This window comes from Xenopus tropicalis, chromosome 6, assembly GCF_000004195.4.
Source record: "Xenopus tropicalis strain Nigerian chromosome 6, UCB_Xtro_10.0, whole genome shotgun sequence".
Lineage (NCBI taxonomy): Eukaryota > Metazoa > Chordata > Amphibia > Anura > Pipidae > Xenopus > Xenopus tropicalis.
In genome coordinates, this window is record NC_030682.2 from 85,066,693 (window position 1) to 85,083,168 (window position 16,476).

The 16,476-nt window shown below is 37.8% G+C and overlaps 1 protein-coding gene across 1 annotated transcript in view; it reads right to left on the reverse strand.

The window, feature by feature from the left end:
• Positions 1–993: 993 nt before the first annotated feature.
• The window catches only part of pign (phosphatidylinositol glycan anchor biosynthesis class N), a 171,764-nt gene continuing 156,281 nt past the window's right edge, over positions 994–16,476 (reverse strand). Inside the window, exon 29 of the mRNA XM_002934389.5 lies at positions 994–1,796. Within this exon, the coding sequence (XP_002934435.2) occupies positions 1,673–1,796 (124 nt within the window). The 3' untranslated portion in view covers positions 994–1,672. The remainder of the gene's footprint in view (positions 1,797–16,476) is intronic.

Consider the following 16,476-nt stretch of genomic DNA (forward strand, 5'->3'; position numbering starts at 1 on the left):
CTGGGGCTCCACGCAAGATCTCACCTCGTGGGGTGCTCAAGAAGGCACATGTGCAGGCCCATCTGAAGTTTGCCAATGAACACCTGAATGATTCTGTGAGTGACTGGGAGAAGGTGCTGTGGTCTGATGAGACCAAAATAGAGCTCTTTGGCATTAACTCAACTCGCTGTGTTTGGAGGAAGAAAAATGCTGCCTATGACCCCCAAAACACCGTCCCCACCGTCAAGCATGGGGGTGGAAACATTTTGCTTTGGGGGTGTTTTTCTGCTAAGGGCACAGGACAACTTATTCGCATTAACGGGAAAATGGACGGAGCCATGTATCGTGAAATCCTGAACGACAACCTCCTTCCCTCTGCCAGGAAACTGAAAATGGGTCGTGGATGGGTGTTCCAGCACGACAATGACCCAAAACATACAGCAAAGGCAATAAAGGAGTGGCTCAAGAAGAAGCACATTAAGGTCATGGAGTGGCCTAGTCAGTCTCCGGACCTTAATCCAATAGAAAACCTATGGAGGGAGCTCAAGCTCAGAGTTGCACAGATACAGCCTCGAAACCTTAGGGATTTAGAGATGATCTGCAAAGAGGAGTGGACCAACATTCCTCCTAAAATGTGCGCAAACTTGGTCATCAATTACAAGAAACGTTTGACCTCTGTGCTTGCAAACAAGGGTTTTTCCACTAAGTATTAAGTCTTTTTTTGTTAGAGGGTTCAAAAACTTATTTCACTCAATGAAATGCAAATCAGTTGCTATCTTTTATTTAAAGTTATTTTTTCGATTTTCCTTTTGATGTGCTATCTGCCACTGTTAAAATAAACCTACCATTGAAATGATACTGTTCTGAGACTTTTGATTTCTTTGTCATTGGACAAACTTACAAAATCAGTGAGGGGTCAAATAATTATTTCCTCCACTGTAGGTGTAACATTTAGACTGGGAGCGACAATAGTTCTTATAGCTATTTAAGTATCCAGTACAATGAATTTACCAATCAGAAATAACATTTGGCTTTTATTCCTTTTTTTTTAATAAAAATAAATATATAAAACAAATCATGTACAAATAACGAGATTTTTGCCCTCTTTTACTGACCTTTTAGGTGTTCCACCTTTGGGTAAGAGAACCAAACAACTATGTGTACATGACAAAAGGTACTAACAATCCAATGCAAAACACTGGTAAGTCATTGATTAGTGGGTTACTGGAGGCTAATGTTTCCATGTTTCAACATAACCACCAAATAGTTTTTAAACCAAACATTTAGCCTTGTTCCTCACAATTTTCCCTAGTTGTGTTATCCTGTCTAATGATTAAAGAGAGGTAGATTAAGTCATCTTTGAAAATAACAGTAGTGATTTTTAGGAGCAAAATGTGAGTACTCACCCACATTCTATTCATTCCTATGGGATTTTTAGAAGTGATTTATCAGTGGGTGGTTAGCACTCACCATTTGATATATATGCTTCTAAAAACCCCATAGGAATGAATAGAACGTGGGTGAGTGTTTATGTATGACACTCTAAACTCACATTTTTATAAATCTGCCAAAAGTAGCGAATACACAAAGGGCTAACAATGAACAAGGTATACTAAAGTGTCTCTTTTTGTAGATGTGTACATCAATGGATTTCCTTGGCTGCAGTCCTTGGCTACCTAAATATTTAAAACACTCAGGTTGAATGGTGCTTCTTTTGTCTCCAAGGGATTATTTTCGTTGTAGTCAGATAGTGCACTAGTCCACTCAGTAACATTAGAAAGATAGTTGTACTCATCACAATGACAAAGTGGCTGATGCTGCAAATCAGAAAAAGAGATTAGTGCATAGGGAAAATGCAAATATGATACAATCACAATCTAGTTTAACATGTAAGAGGCAGAGAAACAGATATCCCAGCACTCATACATATATATGTATGATTCTGTATTTTAAACAATGAGGCAAGCAATAAAGGAGGCCATCGCAAGTTTTACAAAAAAGTAAAAAAACATGATAGGATGCTGCAGAAATATTTTCTTGATATACTGTATTGATCCTGGCAACACCAATGTAGCTGAACTGTTTGCGGTTTCTTCAAATGAAAAATCAAAATACATTTGTAAATAAAAGTCAGCAAATATGCCACTCCTATACAATATGAGTTCTGTGTATGGATACAATGTAAACACTTTATTAGGAATAAGCAGACTTCAGGAACTGCTAACACTCTGTAAACACTATATCCTCAAGCAATGTATTAAAATTCTTGGTGAGGAGATTTAAATCACTTTGCTGATTTAGTTAAAGGTAATAACGAAACAATGCTTCCGGACAATGAAACCTTTTGTGGTTTGTCAGTTCTAAACCTTTCGGTTAAGTACTTTTTTTTTATTTCTGCACAACAAAGAATTATGTACTTCATCAAAACAGCATTACAAAGCAGAAAAGTAGATCTCTCTATTTCAACACTGCAAGTCACAGAGGGCCAGCATTCTACTCACACAGTGGCTGTTCAAAGTATAAAATGTACAGGACTAAAGCCTGTGGTGCACTAATGTTTTAACCTCTGGTGTCATCTGGTGAAAAACAGCAATGGAAAAACTCCCTTGTCCAGCTGTCAGCATTTCTAATGTTATTTAAAGGGGTGGTTTACCTTCAAGTAATCTTTAAGTATGTTACAGGGTGGCCTATTCTTTGCAATTATTTTTAATTGGTTTTATTTACACTTTCCCGCTTCCAAATGGGGGTCACTGACCCCAGCAGACAAAAAAACTATTGGTCTGTGAGGCTAATGTTATAGTTATTGTTATTATTTCTTACTTTTCTTTATATTTAGGCCCTATTCTATTCATATTCCTGTCTCTCTTTCAAACCACTGCCTGGTAGCTAGGTTAAATTGGATACTAGCAACTACATAGCTGATGAAACTCCAGACTGGAAAGCTGCTGAAAAGAAAGCTAAATGATTCATTAAAATAAAAAATGAAGACCAGTTGCAAATTGTCTTAATATTAAACTCTCTAAATCATACCAAAAGTTAAATTAAAGGTGAACAATTCCTTTAATAGGAAATGCCATGTCTGAAGCACATGCAGCACTGACTGGCAGACCTCTGCTCAAACTACAATTATTTGAGCAGAAGTCCACCTGGTACTGCTGAATATGCTTCAGAAATGGTACTTTGCATTGAATAACATTAGGTTTGACCTCCACTAGATAGCAGTAATGGTCAAACCCTAATGTGCCATTAGCCTAATAGGAACTCCAAGGCATTCTAAAGGGTTTTACAGCTCAACATTATGACATTGCTGTCTTGCAGCAGTGGGGGCCTGGCTTCCTATTCTTCATTAGATTTGTATGTTCACTATGGATCTGTTAAGTTTCAACTAAATGCCCTTGTTTTCTCCCACAGTACAAAAACAAACAGGGAGATTAATAAGCCCCTGATTACACTGAACCAAGTGTGTATCTATGCTTATTGTTTGAGTAAACCACAACTAAGATTAGAGTGGATGCAGTCATACTGGCTAAGAATTTTGGGATTAGTAAGCAAAAGAAAGAGGTTGTGCATGTGTTCTTTGTCCAATGTTACACCCTTGCAAATCTGCACCTCCCCAATATAAACCAGGCTGACAGCCTCAGATCTGTGAGAGAGACCCTAGCTTGGATGTCACATTCCCACAAGGACATCTGTTGGCCATTCAGTGTTATTTACCCTATATATCGAATCTAAAATAGTTTTTTGGTTTTTAACAATAATTATTACTAACAGAAGAGAAAGGTTGCTAAATATTTATCTTATAATATTACTCCATATGCTCTGGTCTCATCTAGATCCTTTCTACAAGCATCTCACCCTTTTGAGTGGAACAGGTGGGCTTTGTTCCTAGCTTGAAAACCATGACAACACACATTAATTTATCTCCTATACTTGGCAAAGCACTGTAAGTATGGCACACACAGGCAACATAGGGCAGGCAGGGTATGGTACATGCAGGCAGCATAGGGCAGGCAGAGTATGGTAAACACAGGCAGCCTAGGGCAGGCAGATTATGGCACACACAGGCAGTGTAGGGCACACACAGGCAGCAACCTTATGTGTGCCATACTCTGCCTGCCCTATGCTGAGTTGTAGGGTTTTCTGATATAACTTGGTCAGCGAGAAGCCATTGGTGTCCCTCTGAGACAGAGGGAAGCATACACTTTAAAGATGTCTGTTTTGGGGGGTGAGGAAAGATGTAAAGAGGAGCCTCAGTGAAACTTTTGAACCAGGCCCATAAATCTATAGTTATGTTGCTGTTCACCTATTAAAAAATTAGTGAGATATAGGCAGTAATGTAATTCAAGGTGAAAAGGAAGGTGCACGAGCCAGTATCACAAAACAATGCTTATAGAAAAATAACATGTCTATGCCTCACTTATACTAAGGAAAATGCATTGATATATGTCAGTTAAGCAATAAGTTTTTTGGATAGGTAGGTATTAGCTTTAACATGGTGCCGGCAACATTTACACCCCTCTTTAAAGAGATTATACATCATTCACAACAATCCTAGCCCTGCCACAATCTAAAATTCCTATCACATTCACATGCAGTAGGGTCAGTTTTATCAGGAGCCAATTAACCTGCCTGTATGTTGGAAAGAAACCGAGTACATGGAGTATCTAGTATAAATAAATCTAAAGCTTTATTTATGTAAAAATATTTTTGTAAAGTCCAGTTGCTTTAGATTTATTTATACTAGATATACCATGACCTGGATGAATGAAAATCTTCATAGTCAAGTACCTGGAGGAAACCCACACAAATAGTGGAACAACATACAAAGTTATTGCAGACACCCAAGCTGGAATTAAATTCAGGACCCCTGTCCTGCAAGGTAAAGTCCTACATAAGATTTTTTTCAGCTACCTGAATATACAGTACTTAGAAGAAGCAACTGCTTATGCTTCCAATTCTGAATTCATTGTTTTTTGGTACACTTAGGGGGAGATTTACTAATCCACGAACGGTCCGAAGGCGCCCAAATGAGTATTTTCGTAATGATCGGTATTTTTGCGACTTTTCCGTCGCTGTTTCGACTTTTTCGTATGTCCCGCGATTTCTCGTCGCCGTCGCAACTTTTTTGTATATTTTCAGCGACTTTTTCGTCGTCATCGTGAAGAAATCGGATTGGTTTTTCCACCGTTTACTATCGCTCAATACGAAAAGATTGCGTTGGCGACAAAATAGTCACACAAAATACGAAAAATCGCCACAGCGACGAAAAAGTCGCAAAATTTTCGTTTCCAATACAATTTTTTCCCTTTCGGGATTCGGATTTGTAATTTAGTAACTCTGCCCATTACTGTATGTATTTGTTTGTGATTTGAGTAGCAGGAAAGAAGAATTTTGGTGTTGGGATTGTGCTTGTGGAAGTTTAGGTGAGGGAATTCTTTCAATCTATCCATTCCTGCATTCATCTTACTGGAAAGTCTGGAGTTAATGGAGTGCTCATATACCACTTCTACAGTTATTATACTGGCACATCTTGGGTTAATATGCTAATCATCCATTTCCTGTAGTAATTATTCTGGAATGTGTGGGGTTAATATGCGGACTGTCCATTTTCCATAGTAATTATACTGGCACATCTGGGCTTAAAATGCCCATTATCTATTTTATTTAGTGAATATAATGATTCTTCTGTGGTTAATATACTTGTTATCCATTATACTAGCATGTCTGGAGTATGACCTTTGCCAATAATTTGGTTTCCTACAAACCTGGCACCTAGTTATTGTACACAGGCTTAGTCTTAGAAATTCAGGTTGTTTTTGTTTGATGAATTTGCCCCTCCCTTGAAATTTTTTTGAGGATGCCCATGGTTACCAGATCACTTGAAAATTCAGGGACATGTCTAGAAAATCCAGCTAGCAATTCTACCCTGGTTGCAATTTAATGTACATGCAATCAGTGCAGCCTTACAAAATGCATTTAGCATATGCAGCAGTACAAGGCAAATGTGGATACAAACATGTGTAAGGGCTAGGGTTGGCAACAATTCTGGAAAAAAATACCAGCCTTCCGATATTTTTTTCGTTTCTCACTACTAATTACATTAGCATCAAGCATTAATTTTATTGACCAGAGAGGCATTATTTTTGTGGATATTGCTATCCTTTATAGTCCATTGCTCAACCACTGAGCTCCGAAGGGATCACTGGTTGCTACTGTCTCAGAAAGGCTTCTGTGACCAGTTTTCATATTAAGTAAAAGCTCCCTGCTTCTGTGAAAATACTCCAAGATGGCTGTGCATTCCACTGTGGAATGCACAGCCATCTTGGATTTTTTACTTGAGCCAGGCAGAGTAAGGAAGAGGCAAAGAGACAAGCAGCGTGTGCGCAGCAGGAAAGAAAAACTTTGGTGTTGGGATTGTGCTTGTGCAAGTGTAAGTGAGGGAATGCTTTCAATCTATCCATTTCTGCATTTATCTTACTGGAATGTTTGGAGTTGATGGAGTGCTCATTTGCCATTTCTACAGTCATTATACTGGCACATCTGGGGTTCATATGCTGATTATCCCTTTCCTGTAGTAATGGGAACAATTCTGGTTCATACTGTCCTTTCTTCATTTATGCACTTACACTTTAGTTTGGTACAGACATACTCAAGCTTTCATAGATGTTTTATAATAGCCTCATCTGTTCTAGGATATGAAAATGGGAAAAAGTCACCACTGGTTTGATTGTTTAATGTATGACATTTGCATTGCTGTAGGCATTATTTATACAGTTTCACATAAGCACAGCACTACTGTATGAGCAATGTATTATTAAGAAATCTTAAGAAAGAGGTCTTGTACTGTGTGTCTATTACCTGACTGCTGGTTCCAGTAATAGGTCATACTTGCCATTATTTGTTCAGCATTTGATACACAAACATTGAACAACTAAGTAATGCTTTTACTGCTTGTCTTGTGTGCACTTTTAACGAACTAAAATAAATATGCAGATCTTGAAAAAGGTAATGTTGGATAATTTAAAAAAATAATCCACACTTAATATCCCAAAAGTGGTATTTTTTAATACATGGGTAATATAAAAAATTACAGAAAATCATTGTTATAATAAAAAATTGTGATATGTTTTTTCGCAGTGATCTGTTTTTTTTTTACTGCATGACTTTTTTTTTTTTTGTGCCCATTTGAGTCTAGTGCCTGACGAAATATATTGTTTATTACTATATAAAAGTAATTATGTGTTTTAATTAACAAAATGCCTTTAACTCTTTATTATCATTTTTGTTATAAATGCCCATATCATTATATATGATAGGAGTATTCATCCTGATGTCTGTCTGAAATGTTATGCTGTAGCTAAGCCTCCACTAGCAGCATTAGGATAATGTCCCATGCAGAAATTAGTTGCCCTTGATAGATCTCTGCTACTGCAGGTATCCTTAACCCCTTTCCTGACAGACAACACCTTTTAGCTTATTGACCAGCTCTGCTCTCAGCTGCCATTTTACATGGTGGAGAAGGAAAAATTAAAGAGGAACTCCACCCAAAAACAAAATCAACTTTTTAAAAAGGACACAATGTCAAGCAACTTTTAATATATATCAATTTTGAAAAACGAGCCTTTTCAAGATTTTAATGTAATTATATGGTTTGAAACAGTTACCTAAAGATGGTCATACAAGTAAAGATCCGCTCGCCAATTTCAGGCCAGATATCGGTCGAGCAGGCCGTTCGTTGCTGTCCCTACACGGGCCGATAAGCTGCCAAATCGGTCCAAGGGACAGATATCTGCAGCTACAATCGGCCTGTGTATGGCCACCTTAAGTCTAGCCCCCTGTTCTCCTGCTGGTCTGGCTGACTACTTTTAGATGTAACAGTAGTTGGCAGTAGTTTGATAATGTGTTCTAGTAATTTATGTAATTAGATTATTATGCTTCCCTTTGATAATCAATTTATCTCATATCATATCTCAAGTCTTTGCCCATTGTTTATATAGGGGAATCACTCATTATTCCTGTACCTGGTTACAGGGACATTTGGGATCATTTATACTCTCATGTGAATGGCTCTTTTTCTGTGTTCTTTTTAGTTGTATGCTATCTAGTATGCTATCTATTTTAATACAAATTATGTAATAAAGTAAGGCTTTTATTTCAGTACAGTTGTGTGAACCTCCATAAGGGTATTTCTCCAACATTTTTCTGGTTCTTTAGTAATCCGTAATCCAGTGCATAGTTTTTAGACTTTCAGTGTTATTAGGATACTAAGGGGATGTTTCCGTACATCTAATCACATACACAAAAAATGACTGACAATTTGCTTGCCCTGTTGGGAGTAAAAAATTGTTGAAGAGCAGAGGGCATAAACATCATGCTATCCATTCATTAGTAAGGTCATGAATTTAGATTGTGTAAATAGCATATTCAGTGCAGTCCAGGACTGTAATTAATGTTATATAAGAGCAAAGGACATGTTTAATAAAGCTAAATGGCTTTTAAATGCTAATGGAATGTTAATAAATGGAAGCACTTACAAAAAGTGAATGTATGTATGTTTACTTCCCTTGATTAGAAAGCATTTCAAAGCAGAAATATATTAACATTCATGTCAAAGAAAAAAGGCTATCCAGTCTAGAAAAGTTACTGTATGAGACTATAAAAATGAAGTGCCCTGCATAAATACAGAAAAGGGGTTTCACAAATAAATATATTATAGCAGATAGAAATGTCAAAGCTGCAAATCAAATATATGCTGTATGCATGTGATTGGGGCCTGTTTACCAGGCTGAATGAATAACTGAAGTCTGTATGGCATATTTGTTTATTAATTACTGGGGCAAACATCTCATACAATTTTTTGGGCAAGTGCAATTTTTTTTTATCTGGGACCAACATGGCTACTGCACAATGATTTGCCCATTTAAACTGTGTGTATCCATTTAGAATTACTGTAAACCAAAGTATTAGTCAAAATTATCCCACACTATACATCTATTTCTTCTAACAATGTAATTGATATAGACTGTATAGCCACACACCCAGAAGCACTCTTCTGTATTAACAACAATGAATAAATGTCTTAGGATGAATATCATTTTATATTTGGATATGTTAGTGGGAAATCAGCAAACTGAGTAATCACTATTACAAAGTACTTTAAAAACAATTATATTGACACAAATCTATACCTCTACCTTCCCCACTTGTAAGCTCTACAGGAACAATCTCCAATATTTCTTGTCTTCCTGTACGTAATCTTTGTAATGAATATATTTTTTTATTTATTGTACTGATGTTCTTCTGTCTGTATTATAAAATGGACCAAAATATATATGCATACAAACATACTGTATGAAAATTACCCAGTCCAGCTGCAGAGCTGTTGTGCTCTTTATTTCTCTATCAAAGGGCAATTTTGTATCTGGGGCAATGTGCAGAGTGGTGAACTTTGGGTATACAAGGGTATCCTGTGCCACCTTTCTTAGGCAGGCTTTAGGTTTCAGGTGTGCCTTATAGTCACAGTGAGTAATGGACAGATACGGGACACCCACATGCAAAAAAAGTGCGTGGCTAGGTATAATGTGGGTAAGAAAAAAATACTTTGCCTTTTTAGTGAATGAGCTCTATTGAAGCAAACCTGAAAAAGCATACTAGCAAAGCCTCACGTAACAATAGAAGAATAATCATTCACACTGACTTTAAACATCTGGCAGTTCCTTTAAAACATTACTATGCACCATTGTCTGTTTTATATCTCTTAACTCTGCTCTCAAAGATTTTATATTCTCGCAATAAAAACCCAGCGTGCCACATTTTCAAAGAGAACGCTTGTCCTCTATTCCAGAGATATTTCACAGCTGTGATGTCAAACCCTCTAGATGCTGGGAGTCAGAGAAACAATGAATTTCGAGATCACAGGCTCATTATGTAATTGGGTACAATCTGTCAGGACATGGACTATTTTTCTGTAGTATGATTAGATGTATAACACCCCTCTACCTCAGGATGATATTGCTGGAGGCACTTAGCATGGTCTGTCATGTCATCTTCTCCTTGTCACTTCCAGTATGGCATGGAGCTCTGTGACATTATTTAATTTGGGTTGAACAATGACACATCCATAAAGTTCAACCTTTTTGTTTAACAGAAACCTGCCTTCCTGACTAAAAGGTTACAGTTAAGTAAAAGTTAATTTCAGTATTAGTGTATTTTCATCCTTGATAAAAAAAGATATATTCCTCAAAACTATCTGCCAGAACAAATGCATCACAGCACTCACTATAAACCTTTTGCACCCTAAAATTATACCCCTTTTCTTCTAATTTCATTGGATGCCCTTGTGTTTGAAAAAATAAAGCATCAAAGGAGTTTATTCTATGGCCCTTGATATATTTACTGTATACATAGCTCCCCTCTTAAAGGTCATATTTACTTTCAGACAGAGATTTCTGTATTTGAACAGCCTATGTCACTAAAAACATTTTTTCAAATAATCTTTCATTTTGTAAAACACACCCTCTGCCAGATAAGTCCCAATGCAGCAGTTAACCGTCTCTCAGAGGAGGACCAGAAACTTTTAGTAAAATATAGACAGAAGTGTTCTAGAAATTTTTATGTTTTAAATTATTCTTTGTGCTTTGTAAGTATGTGCAGATTTCAGTTTCACATTTAGACTGTTATATTGTTGAGAAATCTGTCATATACCTGAAATCTCTTTGATAAACTTCTTCTAAAATTATTTTTCCATTACAAACAGCCAACTTTGCAGGTCAAAAGGTATATTAAAGCATGTTGCTCTGTGCCAAGCTGCTCTAAGCACTAGATTATCATGGGAATATTATGCTTAAGGAGTAATGGGAGATCCATAAATCATTGTACCCTGTGGGCAGCAAGTCCCCATCCTATGGTTGAGCTAACAGGGCATCCTTGCAAAGAGAAAAACAGCTGTTTGTTGGCAGATTAATTCCCCATGGGAATGTGTTTTTTCTGAAAACATATAAAGGAAATGCAAAAACTAAAAATAGCATTTGTACTTGTATTTAGTACGCCCTGCGCAATTCTTCAGGGAAGTTACCAACAGTGTTATATATAAAGCAATCTTGCAAAACAGCAGTCAGCGATTAACTTGTAAATGTTCATTCAGGTGAGTAGTAAAGCCCTATAATACAAGGGCTCCTAGATAGGACAATATAAATTTCCCATGAATGGTAACACAGAGTGACAGAAAGGTTAGCTTCTCTATATAACATCACACAGCAGGAAGTAAAGAAAACCAAGTCACAGAGGTCAATACATTAAATATAGTCCTCATTCTAAAAGTTGACACAATGTGTAAAAGTTGCTGATAGATATTGAATAATGATATTGGCATGAAATAAGACAAATTTAAAACTTTTCATATTTGTAGAAAATATTCAAGAACATATTAATAATAGTGATTACAATTTACAATTAATATAAAGGGAATCATGTGACGTTCTCTAGACCGCATCCCTGTATCACTCCTCTCTCTGCTCTTTATGCACTGGGCGCACAGAGGACTTACTGAAGCCACAGTTTTATAAAATTCACAATTTTATTATGGCACACTATGGCACAGGGGGACATACTACATACTGTATGTAATGCTCAGCCCAGAGCTCTATATTGTTTTTGCCATTTTTAATTGGAAAATATGTCATCAGCGGTGGTATCTGACCGTGGTTATATGTTAATTTATATACTTATTAAAGCAAAAAAACATTCACACTCTTTTTGACATATTTTCATCTTTTTTAAATGTGTTATTCCCTTAATGAATTTGAGTCAGTTGCTGCATATTGGTATTTTTAGGCACCTAATTTGTTACTTTTCTGTTTTAAGTTTAGGCCACAGTTTTATAGTTATCTGTGATGTAATTAATTGCAAATGTATGTATGTATGTATAACTTTATTTATAAAGCGCCACAAGGGTACGCAGCACTGTACAATCTTACAGAATACAAAATTACACACAGGGAGGACAAGTAATATAATAAATAAATACAATAAATATATATATAAGTGCCATGTGGTATGAGACACAGTAGGAAGGGGGTCCCGTAGAGCTTACAAATTGAGTGGTTGGGTAACATACAGGCACAAGTTGGAAGGTAAGAGTGCATCAGGTATGGGCATTTGCCCTTAAGCGCAGGACTGGGCAAAATAATGCTTTAGTGCTCCAGAAGGTAACAGCTGAGCTTTTTCTTAAAGAGAGTGGGTGAGTTTTCCCTACGGAGGGATTCAGGGATAGAGTTCCAGCGATACAGAAAGGTTTAAGACGATAACATATATATATATTGGCTGTATTACTCTAACATCTAGTTCAGGAGGAGTGTTTTTGCTTTATTGGGTCCCAAGCCATGCAAAGTTCTTCTATGTTACATATTACCTGGGCCTGGGTGCAGACACAAACAGTGAATGTCGGCGTTAAAATGCATACTTGCGCATTTCTGTGCCAAAATCCACTCTCTGTGTCTGCGCCTAGTTTTTGCACACAAACTATATAATCCATCGAAACTTTTTTTTTTTTTGTTCATTTCCTGCAATTCCTTTCTGAACAGAATCTGCACTAATATTAAACCAGTTCCATGTCTCTCCCTACAACAACCACCGAGAGATCCCAGAATTTCTTATAAGGAAGGTCCAGAGCACTGTACACTCGAGAATAAGGGACATTTAAATACTGACTTGCATAGAACTAACAAAAGGTTACACATTTCAGTACAGGTAGGGGTATTCAATATTCATACACCTGTTATCCAGAAAATTCTGAATTACAGGAAGGCGATCTTCCATTGACTCCATTTTAACCAAATAATTTAAATTAATTTTGAAAATTATCTCCTTTTTCCTTTTTTTAGTAGACTTAAGGGCTCTGGCACACAGGGAGATTAGTCGCCCGCGACAAATCTCCCTGTTCGCGGGCGACTAATCTCCCCGAAATGCCATCCTCCTTGAGAGGAAACTTCCGCGCTTTCAGTGAAATCGCGGCGCCACGTATGCCATCTCACCGGCAATTTACATTTTCGCCGGTGGGATGGCATTTCAGGGAGATTAGTCACTCGCGAACAGGGAGATTTGTCGCGGGCAACTAATCTCCCCGTGTGCCAGAGCCCTAACGCATTGAGATCCAACAGATAACAGGTCCCATATCTGTAGTTCTTTCCTTCAATTGTAGGTGGCTCACTTATTTCATTAGATACAGCTGTTTTGTGGCTGTATTATTCCCATATCTTTGAGTGTTGCTGAGGTGACTGGCACAGGGTTATCTATTACAATATAAAGAGCAATAAACAAAAAGAAAACAAATGCATTTCACACTGTTGATTTATCTAAGCACGTTTGTCCAAGATTCTATTCTGTTTCTATTCTGTGATCAGTTAGAAGTTTTCCGTGAGGCAAAATGAATTAAAGGAAAAGTAACACTAACATTTTTTAAGTAAAAAAGCTATTCTACCCTGCACCAATAACTGCCCTATCCTGCAAACCACTTAGTATTTTAAATGCTTTAATAGAAAATACCTGCTAAAACTTGGCTTCCTGTCAATTGAACTACGGTGATTTGGCGAAGGAAGGAGCAGCATCCACTATGCGACAATCGATTGATCGAGCCTAGCCTGACTCCTTCCTATACAGAAAGAAGGCTAGGCTCGACCAATCGATTGTCGCATAGTGGATGCTGCTCCTTCCTTCGTCTTATCGCCGTAGTTCAATTGACAGGAAGCCAAGCAGGTATTTTCTATTAAAGCATTTAAAATACTAAGTGGTTTGCAGGATAGGGCAGTCATTGGTGCAAGGTAGAATAGCTTTTTTACTTAAAAAAATGTAGTGTTACTTTTCCTTTAAGACTTTAGCTGCATGACTCTCAAGGCAAAACTTTTACTGAACAAGGGAAAACAGAATGGAAAATTAAATTACTAGGCTAACGGATGTAACAGAGAAACAGGGTGATTTTCCAGATAATGTAAATAAAGGCTTTGAATCAAAAGCAGATGTAAATAATCAGTTTAGAAGCTATGATTATAGGCAAAGAGAAAACATTTCAGATTGCATGCTGAAAAGCAAATGGAAAATAGTACACTATTTGCAGTACTATATGCAGTCTAACCTGTGTGAGTGCAGTTAGTTTTAATGATAAACAAAAATATGGTTTATATAATGTTGTTCTATACATTACTAGAAAGAAAATTATGCATTTAAAATTCATATACATTTGCCTAAACCCGATCCATATATGAAATAAAATATTGTAATGCCACCATATACATTTTATTTAATATGGTGCAAGTTATTTGCCTAATGAACATGAGTGCATAGTACATATATATAAAATATATGGTAAGTAGGTTTTGCTATGAAAAACAGCTAGTATGGTACAAACTCACATAACACTGGGGGGGTGGGGGTCAGCAAACTGTACCCAAAGTTTAAACCCTGTCATTGCTTGATATGGTAGTTATGTAAGTCTCTGCATAAGTTAACACAATGGTTTTGCTTTGGGGCCCAATAACCAGTAATAGTTCATATAACTAGTAAAAATAATTAATGTGCTAATAAACTCATTGGTCGTCTGTCTAATTTAATTCATTAATTGGTGGTCAGTATATATATATATATTGTACAAACTGAAGTGGAGCTAACATTCCAGTCTGAAGACCTAGTCCGAACTCACGGACAATACATATAGAAAGAAACAAAAAGGTCCAGACTCATTTAAATGAAAAAAGAAAAATCTTTACTGCATTGTGCAGAACAATTGCATGACAATTTCAAAGATGACACATGCTTATAACCTCTTTACAACACCATATAATTGTCAATATGTATCACAGTTATGTATGTTGTTCCCAATATGGATACCCTATATTGAAGATTATGTGATTTCCCTTTTTTTCTTTTTGTTACGAATTTGCTTATATTAGGAATGATACAAGTTATGCAGTTTTATTTTCTTAAGGGGGAATTCTATAAGTAGGATTGTGGAATGTCCCTACTTGGATCCAGTAATCTGTTGGGGGAGTGACCTATGGGTTTATTTATACCTTTTGTGCTTTGTGTTCATTATCTTGCTACTTGATAAAGAGGCGGGAGCCTCGAAACGTTGTAATGCAATTGTTCTGCACGATGCAGTAAAAACATTTTCTTTTATCATTTAAATGAGTCTGGACCTTTTTGTTTCTTTCTATATACACTGCTCAAAAAAATAAAAGGAACACAAAAATAAGACATCCTAGATCTGAATGAATGAAATATTCTTATTAAATACTTCATTCTTTACATAGTTGAATGTGCTGACAACAAAATCACACAAAAATTATCAATGGAAATCAAATTTATCAACCCATGGAGGTCTGGATTTGGAGTCACACTCAAAATTTAAGTGGAAAAAACACTACAGGCTGATCCAACTTTGATGTAATGTCCTTAAAACAAGTCAAAATGAGGCTCAGTAGTGTGTGTGGCCTCCACGTGCCTGTATGACCTCCCTACAACACCTGGGCATGCTTCTGATGAGGTTGCAGATGGTCTCCTGAGGACTCACCTCCCAGACCTGGACTAAAGCATCCACCAACTCCTGGACAGTCTGTGGTGCAACGTGGTGTTGGAGGATAGAGCGAGACATGATGTCCCAGATGTGCTCAATTGGATTCAGGTCTGGGGTACGGGCGGGCCAGTCCATAGTATCAATGCCTTCGTCTTGCAGGAACTGCTGACACACTCCAGCCTCATGAGGTCTAGCATTGTCTTGCATTAGGAGGAACCCAGGGCCAACCACACCAGCATATGGTCTCACAAGGGGTCTGAGGATCTCATCTCGGTACCTAATTGCAGTCAGGCTACCTCTGGCGAGCACATGGAGGGCTGTGCGGCCCCTCCAAAGAAATGCCACCCCACACCATTACTGACCCACTGCCAAACCGGTCATGCAGGAGGATGTTAAGCAGAACATTCTCCACGGCGTCTCTAGACTCTGTCACGTCTGTCACATGTGCTCAGTGTGAACCTGCTTCAATCTGTGAAGAGCACATGGTGCCAGTGGCGAATTTGCCAATCTTGGTGTTCTCTGGCGAATGTCAAATGTCCTTCACGGTGTTGGGCTGTAAGCACAACCTCGACCTGTGGACGTCGGGCCCACATACCACCCTCATGTAGTCTGTTTCTGACCATTTGAGCAGACACATGCACATTTGTGGCCCGCTGGAGGTCATTTTGCAGGGCTCTGGCAGTGCTCCTCCTGTTCCTCCTTGCACAAAGGTGGAGGTAGCGGTCCTGCTGCTGGGTTGTTGCCCTCCTATGGCCTCCTACACATCTCCTGATGTACTGGCCTGTCTCCTGGTAGCGCCTCCATGCTCTGGACACTACCTGACAGACACAGCAAACCTTCTTGCCACAGCTCTCATTGATGTGCCATCCTGGATGAGCTGCACTACCTGAGCCATTTGTGTGGGTTGTAGACTCCGTCTCATGATACCACTA